Source organism: Hyperolius riggenbachi, chromosome 4 (genome assembly GCF_040937935.1).
Source record: "Hyperolius riggenbachi isolate aHypRig1 chromosome 4, aHypRig1.pri, whole genome shotgun sequence".
In the NCBI taxonomy this organism is placed as follows: domain Eukaryota; kingdom Metazoa; phylum Chordata; class Amphibia; order Anura; family Hyperoliidae; genus Hyperolius; species Hyperolius riggenbachi.
The window spans coordinates 441,735,991-441,760,028 of NC_090649.1; the positions used below are offsets into that span (position 1 = coordinate 441,735,991).

General features: G+C 47.0%; 1 protein-coding gene across 1 annotated transcript; it reads left to right on the plus strand.

Moving 5' to 3' along the window:
- The first annotated feature begins 12,377 nt into the window (after positions 1–12,377).
- Positions 12,378–22,074, plus strand: DNPH1 (2'-deoxynucleoside 5'-phosphate N-hydrolase 1). Its single transcript, XM_068279639.1, has 3 exons — positions 12,378–12,628; positions 16,780–16,962; positions 21,843–22,074. Exons 1-3 carry the CDS (start codon positions 12,484–12,486, stop codon positions 21,962–21,964), a joined length of 450 nt encoding a protein of 149 aa, XP_068135740.1. The 5' UTR covers positions 12,378–12,483; the 3' UTR covers positions 21,965–22,074.
- Positions 22,075–24,038: the final 1,964 nt, after the last annotated feature.

Genomic DNA, 24,038 nt, shown 5'->3' on the forward strand with positions numbered 1-24,038 from the left:
AGACGGTCTGTAGAGTGGAAGTTTTCCCCAGGGGACATGGTGTGGGTATCCACTCGGCATTTGGCTTTAAAGCAACCATCACCTAAATTGGGACCCAGATTTGTAGGACCATACCCGGTGCCCAGAAGGATTAATGACGTCACGTATGCGATTGATCTCCCAGCTAGCATGAAAGGTGTGAGATCATTCCATGTGTCTCTGTTGAAGCCTGCAGTGCACATGAATTCCTCCTCCCCCCCCCCTCCCCCCCCCGTGATGGTTAACGACCAACCCGAGTATGAGATCGAGAAGATTTTGGATTCTCGATTGGTGCAAAATTCTGTGCAGTATCTGGTCCACTGGAAGGGGTATGGTCTGGAGGAGAGAACTTGGGTGCTGGATTGTCGCATGCATGCTGAGGAATTGAAAAAAGAGTTTCATGACTTACACCCTGAGAAACCGGGTAGGAAGTGTCCGGGGTCCACTCCTCAGGGGGCGGAGGTACTGTAATGAATAGCGGAGATGCCGCCGCATGGGAGAGCGACATGGCGGCTATCTCCGCGTCCCAGCCGGCGGCTGCTGCTGCGCAGCAGCGTGATGCTGCCTGGCCTGGTCCTTCTAGTGCACACAGATGGAGAACTACGCGCGCGCCAGGCGACTGGACCTTTATGCTGCTGGAAGGGGAGTCAGCTGATCATGCCGATCAGCTGACTCCAGCTATGCTCCGGATTGGCTGAGTGACTGTGGCGGCACTGTGGAGCGCTATTAGTATATATAGGTCTCGCTTGTCACTTGCAAGTTGTCTGCTGTTGCGAACATCTACGTGTGAGTGCTCAGACCTGAGTCAGATCCCAGTGTGTTAGAACCAGCCGGAGCTGGGAATGAGTCAGATTCCATCGATAGCTTTAAAGTACTATTGCTTGCTACTGTTTATGTGTTAGACTAGTTCCCAGGTGTTGAGACCAAGAACCTCACACCTAAGACTAGGAGATTGTTATATTGTTACTATTATCTGTTAGATTAGTTCCCAGGTGTTGAGACCAAGGACCTCACACCTAAGACTAGGAGATTGCTATATTGTTACTATCATCTGTTAGACTAGTTCCCAGTTGTTGAGACCAAGGACCTCACACCTAAGACTAGGAGATTGCTATATTGTTACTATCATCTGTTAGACTAGATCCCAGGTGTTGAGACCAAGGACCTCACACCTAAGACTAGGATTGAGAGAGATTTCTGTTACCTGTTATGACCTTTGGCTTTCCTGACTACTCTCCTGTCCTCTGATTCGGTACTTCCGCCCATCTGATTACCTGTTGCCAACATTGCCTGTACCTGGATACCTAATCAGTCTTCCGCTTCTGTACTTTGTCTGTCCGTTTGTTGCCGACCTGGCTTGTCTGACCTTTCTGGCTGTCACCTAGCCCCTGGGTGATCAGCCTTACTGTATACCTGTGACGCCTGCTCTTCAGGTGGTCATTGGCTGCTATATCAGGCCTATGGTCACCAGCTCCACTGGAGACCATCGTGCAGCACAGTCAGTGGGTCTCTACCTATCCAAGGTCCACTGGCTGCAGTACAGTCTGATTCCCTGCCTCTCAGAGAATCCTTGGCTGCAGTACAGTCTGATTCCCTGCTCCTCAGGGAATCCCTAGCTGCAGACCAATCATCATCAATATTACTCCAGACAGTGATCCCTGCTCCTCAGGTATCAGCTGGTTGCAGTACAGCCTGATTCCCTGCCCCTCAGGGAATCCCAGGCTGCAGAAGTGTTTGTATCTCCAGCTTCTCGGGAGATAATCTCTCCAATTACTGTTGCACAAAACACTATATCACATTGGGTGTCCTGTGTCTAGCTATACTAGTATTATTGGTGATTCTGCAGATCACCACATAATCAGGTATAGCATCTGTATTATTGGTGATACTGCAGATCACCAATAATCAGAAATTCTTGCGTGTCGCACGTATGATGTGCGACACGCAAGAACAGTAGAAGAGCATAGATAGCCCTTCTGCCGTTCACATCAAAGGCACTGCGCAGCAGTACAATGCGCTATGATGCGCTTGCGTACTGCTGTATGTGTTCTGCCTGCAAGCGCAGAGCTGACCCATTCACTAATGAATGGGATCAGCAACGCAGAGGGTAGCGGCGCAGATGGTGTGCGATCGTACGCATTGCATTCTGATCGCACGGCCATCTGCATTACATAGATGTGAACGAGGCCTAACTGCCTGGATGGCATAATATGTAAGTACCTATTTTTACTATGGAGGTCCGCTGTAACTGCTGAATACCCGTGTTCAGAGCTGTCAGAAGAGTCTGAGACCCCACCCTTCTGGCTGCCCCGAGCCCAGGTTCCTGGAAGCATTGCAGGTGACTGCTAGCACAGGGACAACAGTAGCTTTACAATCAGTTTGCAGGTGATTGGCAAACACTGCAACAATGGAACCCTATGGAGATGGTTCCACAGCAGCGTTGCGATAGCAAAAGCGCTGCTTGATGCAATTTTGCGATTGGCCCAAAGTGATCAATATACAAGACAATGGAATCTCGATCACTCTGGGAATCGCATGACTTCCACAATTCTAAAATCCAGAGTAACCCCCAGGTTTTACAGAGGGTACTCCTAATCTCAGCTCGTTACCTACACAAAATGAAGACACCTAGGAGCCTGAAATCGAGCTGGTTGATAGTGGACCAAATGCTTATTTCACTCATTACAACGCATATCAAGCTCTGACTGGGGAACTGGGGTCATAAGGGTTATTATGTTATTCTGTTTTTCACAGCTATAATAAACCTACCATAACAATTATAGACTGGTCATTTCTTGATCTTCGGACAAATAAGCAAAATACCCCTGTATGAAGATGAGGGGCGGGGTGTACCCCTGTTTGAGCAGGAGGCGTGGGGTGTACAACTGTATGAGGAGAAAGGGTGGGGTGCAGGGGCGTAGCAATAGCCATAGCAGCTGCTATGGGGTCCTGGAGCATAGAGGGCCCAGGAGGTAGTTAATGTATTCACCATTAACCAGCCTGGCGGTATGGACGAGCTCAGCTCGTCCATCACCGCCGGAGGCTGCCGCTCAGGCCCTGCTGGGCCGATTTGCATGAAATAAAGTGCAGCACACGCAGCCGGCACTTTGCCAGCCGCGTGTGCTGCCCGATCGCCGCCGCTCTGCGGCGATTCGCCGCGAGCAGCGGCGAAAGAGGGTCCCCCCAGCCGCCCGAGCCCTGCGCAGCCGGAACAAATAGTTCCGGCCAGCGCTAAGGGCTGGATCGGAGGCGGCAGACGTCAGGACGTCGGCTGACGTCGATGACGTCACTCCGCTCGTCGCTATGGCGACGATCTAAGCAAAACAAGGAAGGCCGCTCATTGCGGCCTTCCTTGTTTATTCTGGGCGCCGGAGGCGATCGGAAGAACGCCTCCGGAGCGCCATCTAGTGGGCATTCATGCAGCCAACTTTCAGTTGGCTGCATGAAATAGTTTTTTTTTTATTAAAAAAAAACCCTCCCGCAGCCTCCCTGGCGATCTTATCAGAACGCCAGGGTGGTTAACTTTCTTGTGTTTCTCCACCCTCTGACTTTGTCTCAGTGCCCATGGAATATATGCAGTGGTGATTGCATGAATGTAAATTGCCAATTAGCTCATATCCATAGGGTAGGGGCAGGTGGCATAGCTACAGTGCCTACATCTGAGGGCCCCATGAAAGTTTAGCTATGGGGCCCCATGATCTCTAGCTACGCCACTGGCGGGGTGTTACCCTGTATGAGGAGGTGGGGTATACTACTGTGTGAGGGAAGGGGGCTTGGGTGTACCCCTGCATGAGGAGAAAGGGTGGGGTGTACTCCTGTATGAGGAGAAAGGGCAGGATGTGTACCCCTGTATGAGAAGAGGTGTACCACAGGGTACATGAGGAGGAGGGGGGGTTGCCCTGTATGAGGAGGGGCCAAGTATGTACCCAGTAGCGTAGCTATGAAGCTGTGGGCCCCAGTGCAGGGTTTTACATTGGGGCCACTCAAGCACTATATACGTAGCAATTGACACGGCATACCAAAACCAATCAAGGTCAACCACAGTGTCAGAGGTGCAAGAAGGGGATGGGAAACAGTATATTAATGATCACTACTATTCAAAGCATCTATAGAAGTGAATATTATCAGCACAGGACCAATAAAGAGTGAATACTGTGGTTAAGGGAGAGCCCCTCTGGCCCCGTTGTGATTGCTACTTCTGTACCTCCTATTGCTACGCCACTGTATGTACCTCTGTAGGAGGAGGAGACAGGATGTACCCCTCTATGAGAAGACAGATCCTGCCTCCCATGTCTTTCACGGAAAGATCCATACCATATTTTCTTCAGACTGACTGGCATTCTCCTCACACACACACACACACCTGGCCTGCATTATACTTAAGGTGGCCACACACGATACAATAAAATGATCCGATTTTACTTTAATTCGATAAAAACGATCGGATCTCCCGAAAAAAACGAAAGCTTTTTTCCATTCGACTGAAAAATCCGATCGGATTTCCCATTTTCTTCGATTTTAATCGATCCGGAATGCCAGATATTTTTCTTCAATCTTTCTAAAGATTGTATGGTGTGTGTTGGATTGTCAATTTATTAATATACATAACCTAGCAATTTTGTCAGTTTCCAATCATTTTTATCATAATTGGGGAAAAATTGAACATAGGTGTGTGGTACATTGGTCATATTTTTGAAATGTTACAATCAGTCAGAAAACTGTATTGCAATTCTTAAATTGAACAGATATGGTGTGTGGCCACCTTTACAGAGACTCTGCCCCTTGCTTCTCTTACTTTCTGCTCAAAACCCACCCCTGCACTCTCCTAACAGACAGATCCAGCTCCCTGCCTTCTCCACACAGACAGACCCCGTCCCCTGCCCAGGGCCGAATTTAGGATAAGGCCACCTAGGCCATGGACTAGGGCACCACAGGAGCAAGGGCACCAAATCAGCAGGCTGAACTTATGCAGCATTTGCAAACTTGCAAATGCTGCAATGCAAGGAGATCAGGTGAGCACCTGACCGCGGTACTCTGCTGCTAGCCACCTTGCTCTCTGTACACGTTTGCATTGTGGCTGGTGGCTATGGACTTGGGCAGCATTGGAGACAGATGGGAAAGGGAACCTTCTACACTGGAGATAAGCTGAGAAACGAAAGACACTGATGGCTGCTGCAGTGTGAAGGCGAGATAGCTGCCTATACTGGCAAAGGGGGAAAACGAGGGATTAAGGGAGTCATCAGGTTACCTATACTAGAGGGAAGGGGTCATCTGGCTACCTATACTGGAGGGGGGCGGCTGGTGACAACAGCCTTGGGCGGTAAAGAGTACAAATCCAGCCCTGCCTTCTCCTCACATACAGATTCCGCTCCCTTCCTTCTCCTCTCAGATCTTGATTCCTGCAGTCCCACTCCCAGCCTTTTCCTCATAAACAGATCCCACTCCTAAGCTACGGTGACCATACGTCCGGCTTTACCCGGGACGCGTCCCGCCTTTGGAGGGCGCTGTCCCAGGCTGCATGAGGTCCCAGGAAACGTCCCGCTTTTAGCAGCGGGATGTCCCGGCCTCGGGACTCTGGCTACCGTACAGTGAACTAGCCGCAGCGTCTACTAGACGCTGCGCTAGTTCATTCCCCGCAGCGCCGCTCCAGCCTGCAATGTTCTCCTCCGGCAGGCACAGGCAGAGCAGGGCTACGGCAAGATGGCGTCCGGAGGCGGAGCCCTGTATTGGAGAATATTTGTCTCCAGTACAGGGCTCCGCCTCTGGACGCCATCTTGCCGTAGCCCTGCTCTGCCTGTGAGAGGCTGAGCGGGAGATTGAAGATCGTCCAGGCCAGGGGGAGTTGCACAAGAGGCACCAGAGGCCGGCTGCGTGAGGGGACGTCTTCTGCCAGGTGAGTAAATGCTTTTTCTTGCAGGTGAAGTGTTTGCCCACATTTTGTACTGACATATTTGCCCAAATTGTGTTCATTTTGTACTGACATGTTTGCCCGCATTGCGTTTATCTTGTACTGACATGTATGCCCGCAGTGCGTTTATCTTGTACTGACATGTTTGCCCGCAGTGCGTTTATCTTGTACTGACATGTTTGCCCGCAGTGCAGTTATCTTGTACTGACATGTTTGCCCGCAGTGCGGTTATCTTGTACTGACATGTTTGCCCGCAGTGCGTTTATCTTGTACTGACATGATTGCCCGCAGTGCGTTTATCTTGTACTGACATGTTTGCCCGCAGTGCGTTTATCTTGTACTGACATGTATGCCCGCAGTGCGTTTATCTTGTACTGACATGTTTGCCCGCAGTGCGTTTATCTTGTACTGACATGTACGCCCACAGTGCGTTTATCTTGTACTGACATGTTTGCCCGCAGTGCGGTTATCTTGTACTGACATGTTTGCCCAAATTGTGTTCATTTTGTACGGCCATGTTTGCCCGCAGTGCGTTTATCTTGTACTGACATGTTTGCCCGCAGTGCGTTTATCTTGTACTGACATGTTTGCCCAAATTGTGTTCATTTTGTACTGCCATGTTTGCCCGCAGTGCGTTTATCTTGTACTGACATGTTTGCCCGCAGTGCGTTTATCTTGTACTGACATGTTTGCCCGCAGTGCGTTTATCTTGTACTGACATGCTTGCCCGCCGTGCGTTCATTTTGTATTGACATGTTGCCCGCCGTGCGTTTATTTTGTACGGACATGTTTGCCCAAATTGTGTTCATTTTGTACTGACATGTTTGCCCGCAGTGCATTTATCTTGTACTGACATGTTTGCCCGCAGTGCATTTATCTTGTACTGACATGTTTGCCCGCAGTGCGTTTATCTTGTACTGACATGTTTGCCCGCAGTGCGTTTATCTTGTACTGACATGTATGCCCGCAGTGCGTTTATCTTGTACTGACATGTTTGCCCGCAGTGCGTTTATCTTGTACTGACATGTTTGCCCGCAGTGCGTTTATCTTGTACTGACATGTATGCCCGCAGTGCGTTTATCTTGTACTGACATGTTTGCCCGCAGTGCGTTTATCTTGTACTGACATGTTTGCCCGCAGTGCGTTTATCTTGTACTGACATGTTTGCCCGCAGTGCGTTTATCTTGTACTGACATGTTTGCCCGCAGTGCGTTTATCTTGTACTGACATGTTTGCCCGCAGTGCGTTTATCTTGTACTGCCATGTTTGCCCGCAGTGCGTTTATCTTGTACTGACATGTTTGCCCGCAGTGCGTTTATCTTGTACTGACATGTTTGCCCGCAGTGCGTTTATCTTGTACTGACATGTTTGCCCGCAGTGCGTTTATCTTGTACTGACATGTTTGCCCGCAGTGCGTTTATCTTGTACTGACATGTTTGCCCGCAGTGCGTTTATCTTGTACTGACATGTTTGCCCAAATTGTGTTCATTTTGTACTGCCATGTTTGCCTGCAGTGCGTTTATCTTGTACTGCCATGTTTGCCCGCAGTGCGTTTATCTTGTACTGACATGTTTGCCCAAATTGTGTTCATTTTGTACTGACATGTTTGCCCGCAGTGCGTTTATCTTGTACTGACATGTTTGCCCGCAGTGCGTTTATCTTGTACTGACATGTTTGCCCAAATTGTGTTCATTTTGTACTGCCATGTTTGCCTGCAGTGCAGTTATCTTGTACTGACATGTTTGTCCAAATTGTGTTCATTTTGTACTGCCATGTTTGCCCGCAGTGCGTTTATCTTGTACTGACATGTTTGCCCGCAGTGCGTTTATCTTGTACTGACATGTTTGCCCGCAGTGCGTTTATCTTGTACTGACATGCTTGCCCGCCGTGCGTTCATTTTGTATTGACATGTTGCCCGCCGTGCGTTTATTTTGTACGGACATATTTGCCCAAATTGTGTTCATTTTGTACTGACATGTTTGCCCGCAGTGCATTTATCTTGTACTGACATGTTTGCCCGCAGTGCATTTATCTTGTACTGACATGTTTGCCCGCAGTGCGTTTATCTTGTACTGACATGTTTGCCCGCAGTGCGTTTATCTTGTACTGACATGTATGCCCGCAGTGCGTTTATCTTGTACTGACATGTTTGCCCGCAGTGCGTTTATCTTGTACTGACATGTTTGCCCGCAGTGCGTTTATCTTGTACTGACATGTATGCCCGCAGTGCGTTTATCTTGTACTGACATGTTTGCCCGCAGTGCGTTTATCTTGTACTGACATGTTTGCCCGCAGTGCGTTTATCTTGTACTGACATGTTTGCCCGCAGTGCGTTTATCTTGTACTGACATGTTTGCCCGCAGTGCGTTTATCTTGTACTGACATGTTTGCCCGCAGTGCGTTTATCTTGTACTGCCATGTTTGCCCGCAGTGCGTTTATCTTGTACTGACATGTTTGCCCGCAGTGCGTTTATCTTGTACTGACATGTTTGCCCGCAGTGCGTTTATCTTGTACTGACATGTTTGCCCGCAGTGCGTTTATCTTGTACTGACATGTTTGCCCGCAGTGCGTTTATCTTGTACTGACATGTTTGCCCGCAGTGCGTTTATCTTGTACTGACATGTTTGCCCAAATTGTGTTCATTTTGTACTGCCATGTTTGCCTGCAGTGCGTTTATCTTGTACTGCCATGTTTGCCCGCAGTGCGTTTATCTTGTACTGACATGTTTGCCCAAATTGTGTTCATTTTGTACTGCCATGTTTGCCCGCAGTGCGTTTATCTTGTACTGACATGTTTGCCCGCAGTGCGTTTATCTTGTACTGACATGTTTGCCCAAATTGTGTTCATTTTGTACTGCCATGTTTGCCTGCAGTGCGTTTATCTTGTACTGACATGTTTGCCCGCAGTGCGTTTATCTTGTACTGACATGTTTGCCCGCAGTGCGTTTATCTTGTACTGACATGCTTGCCCGCCGTGCGTTCATTTTGTATTGACATGTTGCCCGCCGTGCGTTTATTTTGTACGGACATGTTTGCCCAAATTGTGTTCATTTTGTACTGACATGTTTGCCCGCAGTGCATTTATCTTGTACTGACATGTTTGCCCGCAGTGCGTTTATCTTGTACTGACATGTTTGCCCGCAGTGCGTTTATCTTGTACTGACATGTTTGCCCGCAGTGCGTTTATCTTGTACTGACATGTATGCCCGCAGTGCGTTTATCTTGTACTGACATGTTTGCCCGCAGTGCGTTTATCTTGTACTGACATGTTTGCCCGCAGTGCGTTTATCTTGTACTGACATGTTTGCCCGCAGTGCGTTTATCTTGTACTGACATGTTTGCCCGCAGTGCGTTTATCTTGTACTGACATGTTTGCCCGCAGTGCGTTTATCTTGTACTGACATGTTTGCCCGCAGTGCGTTTATCTTGTACTGACATGTTTGCCCGCAGTGCGTTTATCTTGTACTGACATGTTTGCACGCAGTGCGTTTATCTTGTACTGACATGTTTGCCCGCAGTGCGTTTATCTTGTACTGACATGTTTGCCCGCAGTGCGTTTATCTTGTACTGACATGTTTGCCCAAATTGTGTTCATTTTGTACTGCCATGTTTGCCCGCAGTGCGTTTATCTTGTACTGCCATGTTTGCCCGCAGTGCGTTTATCTTGTACTGACATGTTTGCCCAAATTGTGTTCATTTTGTACTGCCATGTTTGCCCGCAGTGCGTTTATCTTGTACTGACATGTTTGCCCGCAGTGCGTTTATCTTGTACTGACATGCTTGCCCGCCGTGCGTTCATTTTGTATTGACATGTTGCCCGCCGTGCGTTTATTTTGTACGGACATGTTTGCCCAAATTGTGTTCATTTTGTACTGACATGTTTGCCCGCAGTGCATTTATCTTGTACTGACATGTTTGCCCGCAGTGCATTTATCTTGTACTGACATGTTTGCCCGCAGTGCGTTTATCTTGTACTGACATGTTTGCCCGCAGTGCGTTTATCTTGTACTGACATGTATGCCCGCAGTGCGTTTATCTTGTACTGACATGTTTGCCCGCAGTGCGTTTATCTTGTACTGACATGTTTGCCCCCATTGCGTTTATTTTGTACTGACATGTTTGCCCCCATTGCGTTTATTTTATGCTGACATGTTGCCCGCAATGCGTTTATTTTGTGCTGAAATGTTGCCCGCAATGCGTTTATTTTGTGCTGAAATGTTGCCCATTGCGTTTATTTTGTGGTGTCTGGGGTAACTGTTGCTGCATTTATTATTTAATGGTCATAGTTGGCTGTGTTTGCTGCTTTGGGGTTATGGCATACTATTAAATAGCATCACACAGTTTCTGCACACCTATGATGTGAATCCACGTTTGACCACATCACGGCGTAAACACTGCTTTCTTATGCCTCGCTGTTGCATCATTACGTTAGCTCCGCCCATAGAATGTCATGGCCACGCCCATTTTTCGCGCGCGCTGCAGACACCACATTTTTCGCACCCCCTGTTTTTCGCCGCGGCGCGCTCAACCCCCCCCCCCCCCCCCAGTCCCAGGTTGAGCCTACAAAAATCTGGTCACTCTACCTAAGGACTCCTCCCAGATAGATCTGCCCCTTGCACTCTCCTCACAATCAAACCTCTGTCATCCTCCCCACTGGCGAACTCAGGGGGCTGTTCCGGGTGTCTGGAACCTCCCCCCTGCACTGAGCTGTGTATTCAGCCAGGGAAGCCTGCATAATATAAACAGCCTCATTCTCCCTCCCTTCTTACTTCTGGTGCTTCCCTCCAGCTAATAGAATGAGAGAGGCAGCCGAGCTTCCCTCACAACCCTCACAAGAAGATGCAGCCTACAGTGAGAGAATGTTGATTATGGAGTCCTGGACTCTCCACAGCACAGAAGTGTCAGACATGATGAAATTAGAGTGCAGGCAAGCTGGTAAATATGCACAGCATGATGCAGAGCTTGCCTGGACTCAGGGTCTGTGGGCAAACATCTGTCTGGTCTCTCCCCATTGTTATAATGACTGCATGTGTGGATAAGGTGTGGATAACAAGCTGAAAAGTTTTTGACAGTCCCTAGACTCCAGGAGGGCTTCTTTCTGACTTGTGTGAGAGACTGACAGGGACAGGAGTCCGATTACAGGCAAGTAGCCTGTGTGATGTGGGACTTCAATACAGATAAGTTCTCTGCTCCATCTCCGGGGCTATTCTCAATTTCTCCACTCCTCTCTCTGGGCTAGTGCACGCCAAAATGACAATAGCAATCGCTAGCAATTTGTGAGTGTGATTTTGTGAAGTAATTTTCAGAGCGATTTTTGAATGAATTGCTCAAAAACATGCTACATGCAGTATACCTGCGATTTTGAAAAAATCACAACGCTGCTGTGGGAACACCCACATAGGGTAACATTAGCCAAGCGCTTTTCAAATCAAGAGTGCTTCTGAGCGTTTTTCAAATCAACAGTGGTGTGCACCAGCCCTCCCTCATTCACCTTTGTTTCCCTCTTCCCCTAGTGCTGGCTGGCTGACTGTGTGTTCTTGTCTTACAGGAAAGCTAAATAAAAGTGCAATCCTGGTGAGGCAAAATAATATTATTTAGTATTTATGTAGCGCCGACATCTTCCGCAGATGCATATATCCCTGCATCATATGCAGGGCCGGGCCGAGGCATAGGCTGGAGAGGCTCCAGCCTCAGGGCGCAGTGTAGGAGGGGGCGCAGAATTCATTCAGCTGTCATTGATAATTGTGTTTGAAGCAGAAAGAAATAAGAAAAGGGGATACATGGCAGTGACTGCAAGCCAGATAACTAGATATTAAGGTGTTGGGGAGGTTGTGGGCCCTGTGGCGCCTCTTAGTCTAAAAGCAATCAGTGTTTGATGACTCGGGTGGCAGGGATGGAGGGGCGCACTTTGGTGTCTCAGCCTTGGGTGCTGGAGGACCTTGTCCCGGCTCTGATCATATGGGTATCGCTTGCGCTATGTGAAACTATGTAGCATATTCCACTGAATTGTCCAAACTAAGTCTATCTCCTGTTCCTCTCTTGGGGAGTTGTTCCAGCGCTGTCCCCCGTTCACATTTGCTGCTACCAGAAGCCCTCAGAAACACTTGTGTCCTTGAGTACTTCCAAAGATAGGCAGCTCCGTAATACGCCAGCGCACTTTTGTGCATGGGCAGTAGGGAGCCACCTGTATTCGGAAGCACTCGGGACATACGTGCTTCTGGACCTTTCAGGAACCCCCCCCTTAAAAATCCTGCGTTTGCCCCTGCTCCCATACAGATCTGATCCAGTCTACTCTACTCAGTCAAACCCCGCCCCCCACATGCTCCTCAATGACAGACCCGCCCAGTGCAGTCTCCTCACTTTAAAACCTGCCCTCACATGCTCCTAGCAGACACACCTGCCCACCCCTTTTTCCTTACAGGCTGACCCGCCCCTACAGTCCAATCCCTTTTACATACGCTTCAAAGCAAGACCCCGCCCCCTACACGCTTTTCACACTCCCGCCTTTTCTCGCCGCAGGTTTAGACCCGCCTCCCCTCCTGGCTGGTATTGGCAACATGGCAACACGCGCGCTGTATTTCTGTGGAAGTATCCGGGGCGGTCGGGCGGATCGAGAACTCTATGAGAGCATTATCCAGCAGTTGCAACGCTATGGTTCCGTCCTGACCGAGCATATCGCTCGACCGGATATCACTGAGAAGGGTGAGCATGCACTAACCTCCGCCCCCGGGGAGTGGTTTACAGGGGGCGGAGTATATCCTAGACTGGATGTACAGTACTATGAGGAGGAGGAGGGAGGTGGTACCCGTGTATGAGAGGAGTGTACCCGTGTATGAGAGGAGTGTACCGTGTATGAGAGGAGTGTACCCGTGTATGAGGAGGGGGTCTGGCCTGGGTGGGTGTAATCCTGAATGAAGAGGAGGAACAGGGCAGGGTGTACCCCTGTCTGAGGAATGGGGTGTGCCGTGCCCCTGGATGAGGAGGAGTGGGGTGTGCCAGAGCATACTCCTGTATGAGGAGAAGGGGTGTACCCTTCCAGAAAGAGCTTGTGGTGGGATGTACCCCTGTATGAAGAGGGGTCTGGGTGTTCTGTATGGGGAGGAGTGAGGTGTGCCCCTGAATGCGGCAGAGCATACTCCTGTATGAGGAGGTGGGGTGCTCCCCTATATGGGGCAGAGCTTACCCCTGTATGAGGAGGGATGTACCCCTCTAGAAGGTGGGGGGGGGTACGCCTGTATGAAGAGGGGTCTGGGAGTACTCCTGTATGAGAAGGGGTGTACCCCTCTAGGAGGAGGTGGTGGCAAGGTGTACGTATGAGCAGGGGGTCAGAGAGTATCCCTGTATGAAGAGGAGGGCAGGCGTATTCCTGTATGAGGAGGTGGCGGGGTGTACACCTGGAGGAGGGGTGGGGTATACCCAGTATGGGGAGGAGTAGGGTGTGCCCCTGTTTTTGGCAGAGCATACTCCTGTACAAGGAGGAGGGGTGTACCCCTATATGAGGAGCAGGGGTTTTGGATGTAACCATGTATAAGGAGGATGGTGGGGAGGTATTCCTGTATGAGGAGGTGGCAGGGGGGTGCACTTGGAAGAGGTGGCGGGGAACACCCCTGTATGAAAAGGGCATGGCGTACCCCTGCATGAGGAGGAGAGGGGCGTGTACACTGCCTGGGGCAGAGCATGCCCCTGCATGAGTAGGAGGGAGCGGGGTGTATCTGAGGAGGGGTGGGGTTTACCACTCTATGAGGAGGTAGCAGTGTGTACCTCTTTATGAGGGGGTGGGGTGTATCCCTGTATGAGGAGGAGGCGCAGGGCGTACCCCTGTATGGGGATGAAAAGCATCATCCATAGCGATGCTCATTACGAGGACGAAATTGAAATGAGTTCGGGCTACCCGCGGCTGAGAGTAGGTTAACTTACCAAGGCGCCGATGTGCTCCATGCGCATCCCATGTCTCTCCTATGCTTCTTACTTAAACTCGGAAGAAGGTAGCATGGGAGTGACATGGAACGTAATGTGGGACGCAAATGGAGCGCATTGGCGCCTGGGTAAGTTAATCCCCCTCAGCCGCAGGCAGCCCAAACTCATTTCGATTACGAGGACATAGCTACTCATAATGAGCATCGCTACTCACCCGCTCTGGGTCATATACTATCTCACACACAAATGACTATACTGCTCCCATTTCTGTGAATATATTATCATACCTTTTCATGGGAAAATATTGAAGATATGACACTTTAATACAATGTAAAATATTCAGTGTACAACTAGTAGAACAGTGTAAATTTGTAGTCCCATCAAAATAACTCAACAACACACAGCTGTTAATGTTTAAACCACTGACAACAAAACTCAATACACCCCATCCCTTTGTGAAGAATGCAGGGCTGTGGAGTCGGAGTTGGAGCAATTTTGGGTACCTGGAGTCGGAGTTTGAGTCTGAGTCGGCCGATGGTTTCATAAACTGAGGAGTCTGAGTCGGATGATTTTTGTACCAAATCCACAGCCTTAGTAAGTATAAGATGTTGGAGTCGAGGAGTCGGAGCCATTTGGGTACCTGGAGTTGGAGTCAGTGGTTTTACAAACTAAGGAGTCGGAGGATTTTTGTACCGACTCCACAGCCCTGGAAGAATGTCAGAATTGTGCCCAAAGTGTCAATATTTTGTGTGCCCAGATTATCTTCCAGCACTGCCTTAAAGCCCCATCTACACGATACGATTCTTTGTACGATTCGATTACGATTCTAGTTACGATCTGATGAAATCTGCCATGTCCGATTGGAATTCGATTCGCCATTGTTTTGCATTGGCAAATCGAATTGAATTGAATCGAATCCTGATCGGACATGTTGGATTTAACTCTCTTGGCCACAAGATTTGACGATATTTGGCGCCCATGGGATATTTGGAAGACAATAGAGGACTATGGCCCCATTACACAGTATAGCTTAGACCTTTACGGATATTTGGCTTTTGCCTAATTTATGGTTTATATGCAGTTACTTTAGCAATCCTCTTGATGGTACTCTGCTCATGTGACGAGTTGACTTGTTTGTGTAACTTGAATATCTGATTTTAATTTGAAGTATGTACATTTCTTTCCTCCTCTTTCTTTAATCACCACTGGATATTATGATCCTAATGTTTCACACTAGAGCCCCTTTTCTGCGTTTCAAAGCAAAGTTGATAAGTTGCGTTAACCAAGGTAAAATGACTTTCATTTTACCTTTCACACCCGACTCTGCGTTTCGATGTGTTGTGGTACGACGCACAGGGAGCTTTTTATTGTCGGGAACCAGCGTTTTCCTGTCGGGTTAATTACTACCGCCGCTGATTGCGTCTCACCGCAGATTCCCGACGACAGGCCGCAGGCTATTCAATGCGTGCAGGAAACTGCTCCTGCATGCGTTGTCTAATGTAAAAGAGGCCTTATGCAGCATATGCTTTGAATACTTCCTTTGTGTTATTGTGTATCACTCTTCTCTTGTACATTTCATATTCTATTTGTTCATTTGAATTATGAAACCTTTAATAAAATGTTATTTAAAAAAAAAAAAAAAACCTTTCTTGGGCATGAAGTTCAGGTTTCCATTGGTATCCTCTTCCACTCCTCCATGACAAAGCGGGGCAGATGTTAGAAACCTCCCACTCCTCCACCTTTTGTTTGAGGATGCCCCACAGCTTAATAGTGCTTAGGTCTGGAGACATGCTTGGCCAGTCCAGCACCTTTACCCTCTGTTTCTTTAGTAAGGCAGTGATCATCTTGGAGGTGTGTTTGGGGTCATTAAATTTGAATACTGCCCTGAGGCCCAGTTTCTGAAGGGAGAGGATCATTATCTGCTTCATTGTGTCACAGTACATGTTGACATTCATGTATTCAAGTAATGCAAAGCCTCATGGGACTTGTAGTTCCACCACAGATGGAGTGCCAAGGTTAGCCATCACTGGCCTAGGCCATCTTTATGTAGAGCAACAATTTTTATTTATTTATTTTTTAAGATCCTCAGAGAGTCCTCTGCCATGAGGTGCCATATTGTACTTGCAGTGACCAGTATGTGGGTGTGAGAGCGATGGCACCAAATTTACCACATGCTCCCCATTCACATCTGAGACCAAATGAATAACATGGTCCTTGGGGAGGGAAAATGCCTAATTGGGCAGAATTTTGAGATTCTTTTCTTAGGGGTATATTCACTTTTGTTGCCAGACATTACTGGCTGTGTTGAGTTATTTTTATGCAACAGCATATTTACACTGCTGTACATTTACAAGCTTGACACTGATTACTTTACATTGTATAAAAGTGTCATATCTTCAGTGTTGTCCCATGAAACTATATGAAAAAACTTGTGTGAGATACTGTATGTCTGTACCATACCTGCTGCGGGTCACATGTCTGTAACACACCCGCCTCGGCTAACATGTCGGTACCACAACCGCTCAGTTCGTATGTTGGTACTACACCTGCTTTGGGTCATATATCTATAGCAAACCCACTCTGGGTCTCATGTCATACCAGACCCGCTCCAGGTCATATGCCTATAACGGACCCACTCCGAGCCATATTTCGGGATCACACCTGCTTTTGGGTTGTATGTGGGTACCACACCTGCTCCAGGTCGTATGTTAATACCACACCCACTCTTGGTCATATGTTGGTACCAGACTAGCTTTGGGTCGTATGTCGGTACCACACCCCTCTGTTAACCTCATCTTACAGATGGATATATATCTTGCATGGCTGCTCTGAGGTCACACACAAACATAGATAGAGCTCTTCCTAGTTCTATGACTGGTCAACCTCTGGGAAGGAGGCGGGTTGGAATTTGGAAATGACAGAACATTTGTTTACAGGTGAAGATGCTAATGAGAAAGGTGACAAGTTCATCCATGACAGAGATCTGGATTGGTTACAGCAGTCGGATGTTGTGGTGGCAGAAGTGACACAACCATCACTGGGGGTTGGCTATGAGCTGGGCCAAGCTGTTGCTATGAAGAAGAAGATCCTGTGCCTCTTCAGACCATCTAGTGGTCGTGGTGAGTACTAATATGAGCCAGGAGCACTATGGCTAGGGACGTGACATGCCAAGAATACCAAGGTAGAATGGTTGGTCCATTTTCAAGCTACATATATTTGCATATATAATTAGTATAATCTTGCATCAACACAGAATTCTTTGCAGATATGCTGACATCAAACCAGCAGATGTTGATTCAGGTAGTACCGTTAGTTTCCAACTGTACATAGTTTATTGAAAGCTTTCCAAAACTTTAAAGGGATCTGAACAATGTTTTAGAAATTTAAAAACGAACACACGAGAGATTCATAATGGTGTGTGCCACTGGCGTGCACCGTTACTTATATTAATTACCTACAGAGTGCTGCTCCTCTGGCACGACATGCATCACCTTTTTCTCCTGGCCGTCACCTTGTGTGGGAATTTGAAATTCACGACGGGAGTCACGTCCATGATGCATTCTGGGAGATGTAGTCTGGGAGATTTGAGTATGCTGAAACAGAAGGTTGCAGGAGTGGTGTCAGCTTGGTTAACACTTGCAGGAGATGTAAAACCATCCACTGTGCATTTGATTTGATCACAATCGACAATACTCTAGTGTCTGCAGGTCCCGCTGCTGCTGACTCAGCCTCCCAATCTTTCCAAAGCTGATAAACAGACCAGAGGTAAGCAGAAACATGAAACTCTTCATAGGATAACAAGAGATCAGTTCTACCTAGCAACAGTGAGAATGTTTGTTGGTCCACCATGAATGAACCTCCTGTTTCTGAGAATTCCCATTGGTTTTTTGGTCAACTCCATAGAGATCGCCATGCTTCTGTCTGGCATTGACCTGTTTCCAAAGATCGAGTGGAGAAGTCAGCAGCAGTGAAAGTGGGGACCATGTATTTGCGTAACTGTGGCAATCGAAGCAGACGCAGAAACACTGTCCGTTCTAATAGGCTTTCACTGTGTACCTTTTTTTTCTTTTCTTTTTTTTTTGTTTTGTTTTTGCTCGTTCCAGAAAAATGGAGCAAGTTCTCGTTCTGTGTTCCATTTACCGCAACGTGGTAAATGGATCCTTTTTTTTTTTTTTTTCTAACAGGTGAATGTTTTAACATTAGGATTCGCTTCTTGCGCTGAGCGGAGCTTTAAAAAACATACTAACGAGTACATTCTTTTAATGATTGGGAACTGAGTCTAACTAAAGGGGACGGGGCCACAATGGAGACACAATACAGGGGAGGGGGTCACAATAGGGATGTTACACAGCGGTGGTGCTAAATACAGGGGACGGGGAACCACTACGAGGATAGGGTAAGGGGTTGGCCATATTGGTGATACAAACTAGAGAGAGAGAGGGGTACTGTTGGAGAAATGAGAGCTGGCCAAATAGGAACAAAAACCGGACGTAGCTCCTACGTCCAGAAAACCGTCCACTCAAGCCGCCTGGTCATCGGAGCTATGTCCCAGTTTTGAATGGTGCATGCACACTGCAGCACTGATCTGTGCAAGGGACCCGCTGTGGCTGCAGTGATTGGTCCAAAGGATTATGTGATCCCTTGACCAATCAGTATTCTCCTAGCCCCTCAATGATAACTGTTACAACAGTTATTGATTACCCCAAGGCAGCAATGATTGGTGCAAGGTATCATGGGGTCCCTGAACCAATCAGTGTGCCTAATGCTGGGCATACACTGGTCGATCCGGCGGCTAATCGGTCAACGGATCGGCCCCCGCGGATCGATTGCCGCTTGTCCCCGCCAGCGCTCCTTATCAGCCGCTCGATTCCCCGTTATTGTCCGCCGGCGGGGATCGAGCGGGGAGTCTATCCGGCAGGTCATCGGACCTGTCGGATATTATCGATCGAGCCATCAGCGGCTCGATTGATAAGGACTTCTAGTGCCGTGTATGCCAAGCATAATGCTGGGAATACACCATACAGCTTTCTGTTAAATTTACCTGCCAGATAGATAAAGTCCAACATGTTGGAAATTTATCTATCTTACCATCTGCCTAGCAATTAGGCATTGTTCTACTCCGCAGGAGATAACCAGAAGACAATGCACCAAAGATAATGACCAGTCTCTACAGAAAATAATCTAATTACAGTAAATCTAACTGAAAAATCTAACAGAAAATTGTATGGTGTATTCCCAGCATAAAGCTACGTACTCACCGGAAGATGGATCAGCGGAACTGCAACAAAAGAACAATCCCTAATCCATCTTCTGCATTTACATACTTTGGGAACAAACAATAGACACGAACAAGATTGTAAAGGATTACAGTAATTTGGGCAGTAGTCTATGGGAATCTGAATGATTGCTCATTCAGTGATCTGACATGACTGTCGTGATCGCTGCGCGTCGCTAAACACAAATGTCTTGCAGAAATGTACCTTAGGTCCCAGAAATAGTTTGTCATGAAAAAAGTCAGCCGTCACAAAAAAGTCGCTGTAAAAATCGCTTTGTGAGTATGGACCTTGACTACTTGCCGAACGCGGCAGCTCCCCCAGGACCGCTCAATGCCAATTGGCGTGAAGTCCTGGGGGCGGATATCGCAGAGAATAAAATAAACATTTTTATTTTCATATATGCTGTACAAAAATGAAAAGCTTGTAATAAGAAAACACAGGGACAGAATTTAAAATAGAATATATAAATACAGTACAGTTGTGGCCTTAGGGACTCAGATTTTTAAAATGAGAAAACTAAAAACACAACATAGAAAAAATACACATTTATTTCCAAATAATATACTATCCCTATACATTGCACTAGGGACATAGTTTAAATGCTGGCATAAACAGGACAAATGGACATAATAAAATGTGTGGGTTTTATCTATGATAGTATTGTTAATTTGAAAACTATAGTGTTTGGCAATGGAGAAATGGGTGTTTAGGGAATAATTGCAAAAATAAATAACCCCCTAAAAAAGTATTATTTGTCCTGAAAAGAACCGCCAAGATATAATGTAGGCATGATAAGTAGTGATAAAGTTATTGGCAAATTAATGGTAGGCGCGCTGAAATAGAAAAAATTGCTTGGATGTATAAGGTGACAACAACCCCAAAGGCTGTAGTGGTTAAAGGGAGGGTCCATAAGGGTAGACCTAAATGTTAGCCTGAGGCTAGGTACACACTTAGCAGAAACGCAAGCATTGTGGAAAACGCTGCATTTTTGCCGCTAATGGAAGTATCTGGGCCGCATGAAAAAACGCATATGTGTGCGTTTTTATAAACGCTGGTTTTGTTGCATAATATTCAAAAACGCACATAATGAAAGTCAATGGGAACGCAATGTATTGTTTTGTATGCATTTTTTTCATTTGTGATGTATTTCTGCTTCCTGTTGACTTCCAAATTATGAAAAACTTGTAAATCTATCAAACAAATCACATGCTTCTCCATGAGTTCTCCTAGACATGACTATCACTAAAATTTGTCCAATCAAGATTGGATGTGTGTACTTGGGTATAGTGGGGAAATTAAGGGTGGCGCACAGGGACACAGAGTGCAGAGGAGTAGACATGCATTACAGGGAAGGAGACAGAGTCCCCTCCCTTCATCATGTACCTACCATTTACTGCCTGCTACTTATGTGCATGGGGCCCCTTCATGTCTTTTGAACAGGGGGCCACTGTTGGCTGTGTCTGCCACTGATGGGGTTAGGCAGGGATCACACCTGTCAGAATCCGATACAGTTTCCTGCCTTGTAAAAGCAGTGCCTCTGAAGAAGCAACAAGGTTGAGAAACAGTTGACAGGCTTTTACGCCCACTGCCACCACCATACGTGTATAAGGCTCGGTCCGGGCTCCGGTTTTCTAAACCGGAACGTAAACGGATGGAAAACGGATCTGTGCTGCCATTTTACAGCACGTTTACGTTACTCAGTCCGTTTACGTTTTGCAAAACAGATCTGTGCCCCATAGATCTGTGTTTGGGAAGGTGGCTGCAATGCTGGAGTGGGTAGCAGCCAGGAAAGGGGACAGCGGCGGGGAGGGGGGTCAGACCCCCCACCTGGGTGCCCCCTTCCGCGCTCCCCCTCCAGATAGTTATAATTTTTAAATCAATCAAATGGCGAGTGGGGAACTAACTCGCTTCCTTGTTTTGTCACGTCACTTCCTGCAATGCCACCCACTGAAGTACAGAGGGTGGCATTTCAGAAAGTGATGCCGGGTGCGGTGGAACGCAAAGAAGTGAGTAAGTCTCACTGCTGAATTGATTTTAAAAGAAGCTAACTGGAGGGGGAGCGGGGAAGGCTCTCCCCCACTGCTGTGCCTGCTGCCCCCCTTCCTGTCTGCTACCCCCTCCCGGCCTACAGACAGGGCTGGGACTCTGGAAAAAGATTGGTTTCTGTGCCCAAAGCTGTCAGTGTAAAGGGAGATCCGTATTTGCATTGGTTTTCACTACCCCTCCGTGTATCCGGGGGTCCATGAAAAACCTGCAAATCCGGACTCTCCGTTCAGTTTTTCAACCCAGATCGCCCACGGGTCAGTTTTTGAAGTGAGTGAAGACGGCAGCTATTTTAAACCTTGGTATCTGTGGCTCCGGTTTTGGTCCAGGCCCAAAAACGGAGCCACGGATAGGTTTTTAAAACAATTGTGAACCGAGCCTTACCCATATCACAATAAAGGGCTTTTAATGGAGCAGTGCCCTCTTTGTCTTTCTTTAACCAAACTGAGTTTATACTGAGCAGCGATACTCCTCAACGTACCTGTACTTCCATAAACCGTGAGGTCACTACAGAAGACACTCGACACATTCAGTGAGGAGGGCAGGGCCAGGCAATGGGTGAAGCTGTATCCTGGGCCCTGGCATTACAAATAATACTCGGCAACATTTTGTGAGGAGGGCGAGATTTGGAACCTACCCCTCCTCTGAGATTGGACTAACAGTGTGATATTTTCTTTCAGTGCTGTCTGCAATGATTCGTGGTGCCCAGGATGGACAGTTGGTGCAGGTGAAGGACTATGAACCTGAAGAGTTGGAGGGAATCCTCTCACATTACTTCACAGTCACATTGCCATCCCTGTGACCACATACTGCCGAGCTATTGGCCTGATGGACTATATGGTGCTATGAAGAAACCTCAGCCCCATCCTCTGTTATAAAAGCCCAATAAAATGAAATAGTAAAGCCATACAAGCATAGTTCCTCTTTGTTGTTTTTGTCAGGCCTGGTTCACTCTTCACATTTTTGTAGCCCAAATCCATCACTTATGCTTCCAACTGCTCGACTTGTGCTGCTCTGCACCTGAACCTGCACAGGACAATAGCAGTAATCTGTGTAGGACCACCATGTGTCATAGGAACCTGCAGTACAGAATGAGGGTATTCTCATCGCAGGAAGTTATTCTCTAGCTCTGTACACAGCTTTGTCTCTTCCATGTATGGTTTGTTTCAGTAACTCACTTGTGTTCAGATGTCGACAGAGCACACAGCAAATTGTACAGCCATGGATACGCACATCTGCCCAGCCCAAATAGGGTTTTCCATTACCGTCATTGTGCATAACAGAACTAATACTTTGCAAGACTTCCGGATGAAGACAGGCAGGTACTGGCCAATCAGCAAGACCTTGTGGCAGCAGAACACTGCACTGGTGATATAAAGTGCTGCCCGTAATTATTCATATCCTTGGCAAATTTTGACTTGAAGTTACCTTTGTTCAGCCAGCAAGTAAGATTTTTTTGACCGGAAATGACATACAGTGATGTGAAACTATTTGCCCCTTCCTGATTTCTTATTCTTTTGCATGTTTGTCACAATTAAATGTTTCTGCTCATCAAAAACTATTAGTCAAAGATAACATAATTTAACACAAAATGCAGTTTTAAATAATGGTTTTTTATGTTTTAGTGAGAAAAGAAAACTCCAAATCTACATGGCCCTGTGTGAAAAAGTGATTGCTCCCCTTGTTAAAAAATAACTTAAAGCGGAATATAACCCTGCATTTCAACTTTGCTCTAAAACATTATTTACAGTATATTATATGCAACCAGCATTTTTTTTTACTAGACCAGCATTGGAAGGGTTACACAGGGCTTTAAAGTTCCTGGAGATTTCTGCAGACGCATCCGAAGCTCAGATAGTTACATTTTGTTTACATAAATGTATCTAAGTGTTGAATGTGACTCACTCTCTCTGAGCTGGAGGACAGCCAAAGTGTGTAACATTCAACACTTAGATACATTTATGTAAACAAAATGTAACTATCTGAGCTTCGGATGCGTCTGCAGAAATCTCCAGGAACTTTAAAGCCCTGTGTAACCCTTCCAATGCTGGTCTATTAAAAAAAATTGCTGGTTGCATATAATATACTGTAAATAATGTTTTAGAGCAAAGTTGAAATGCAGGGTTATATTCCGCTTTAATTGTGATTTATCACACCTAAGTTCAATTTCTGTAGTCACCTCCAGGCCTGATTACTGCCACGCCTGTTTCAATCAAGAAATCACTTAAAGAGACTCCGTAACAAAAATTGCATCCTGTTTTTTATCATCCTACAAGTTCCAAAAGCTATTCTAATGTGTTCTAGCTTACTGCAGCACGTTCTACGATCACAGTCTCTGTAATAAATCAACTTATCTCTCTCTTGTCAGACTTGTCAGCCTGTGTCTGGAAGGCTGCCAAGTTCTTCAGTGTTGTGGTTCTGCTATGAACTCCCCCTTCCAGGCCCCTCTCGGCACACTGCCTGTGTGTTATTTAGATTAGAGCAGCTTCTCTCTTCTCTCTTATCTTTTACAAGCTGGATAAATCCTCCTCTGAGCTGGCTGGGCTTTCACATACTGAAGAATTACAGACAAGGGCAAAGCTGTTTGCAGGAAGAAAAGAGCAGCCTGAAACTTCAGTGGAAGATAGCTGCAGGGGGAAAGAAACACACAAATGATCTCTTGAGATTCAAAAGGAAGGGTGTATACAGCCTGCTTGTGTATGGATGTATTTTCTATGTGTGGACATACTGTACATCAACCTACTTCCTGTTTTGGTGGCCATTTTGTTTGTTTATAAACAAACTTTTTAAAACTGTTTTTAACCACTTTTAATGCGGCGAGGAGCGGCTAAATTGTGACAGAGGGTAATAGGAGATGTCCCCTAACGCACTGGTAT

Bases quoted from the DNA above. Each gene is read 5' to 3' on its own strand.
- DNPH1 (XM_068279639.1), top strand. From the start codon at position 12,484: ATGGCAACACGCGCGCTGTATTTCTGTGGAAGTATCCGGGGCGGTCGG. The intron at 12,629-16,779 runs GTGAGCATGCAC...ATTTGTTTACAG, and splicing joins ACCGGATATCACTGAGAAGG to GTGAAGATGCTAATGAGAAA. The intron at 16,963-21,842 runs GTGAGTACTAAT...ATTTTCTTTCAG, and splicing joins CAGACCATCTAGTGGTCGTG to TGCTGTCTGCAATGATTCGT.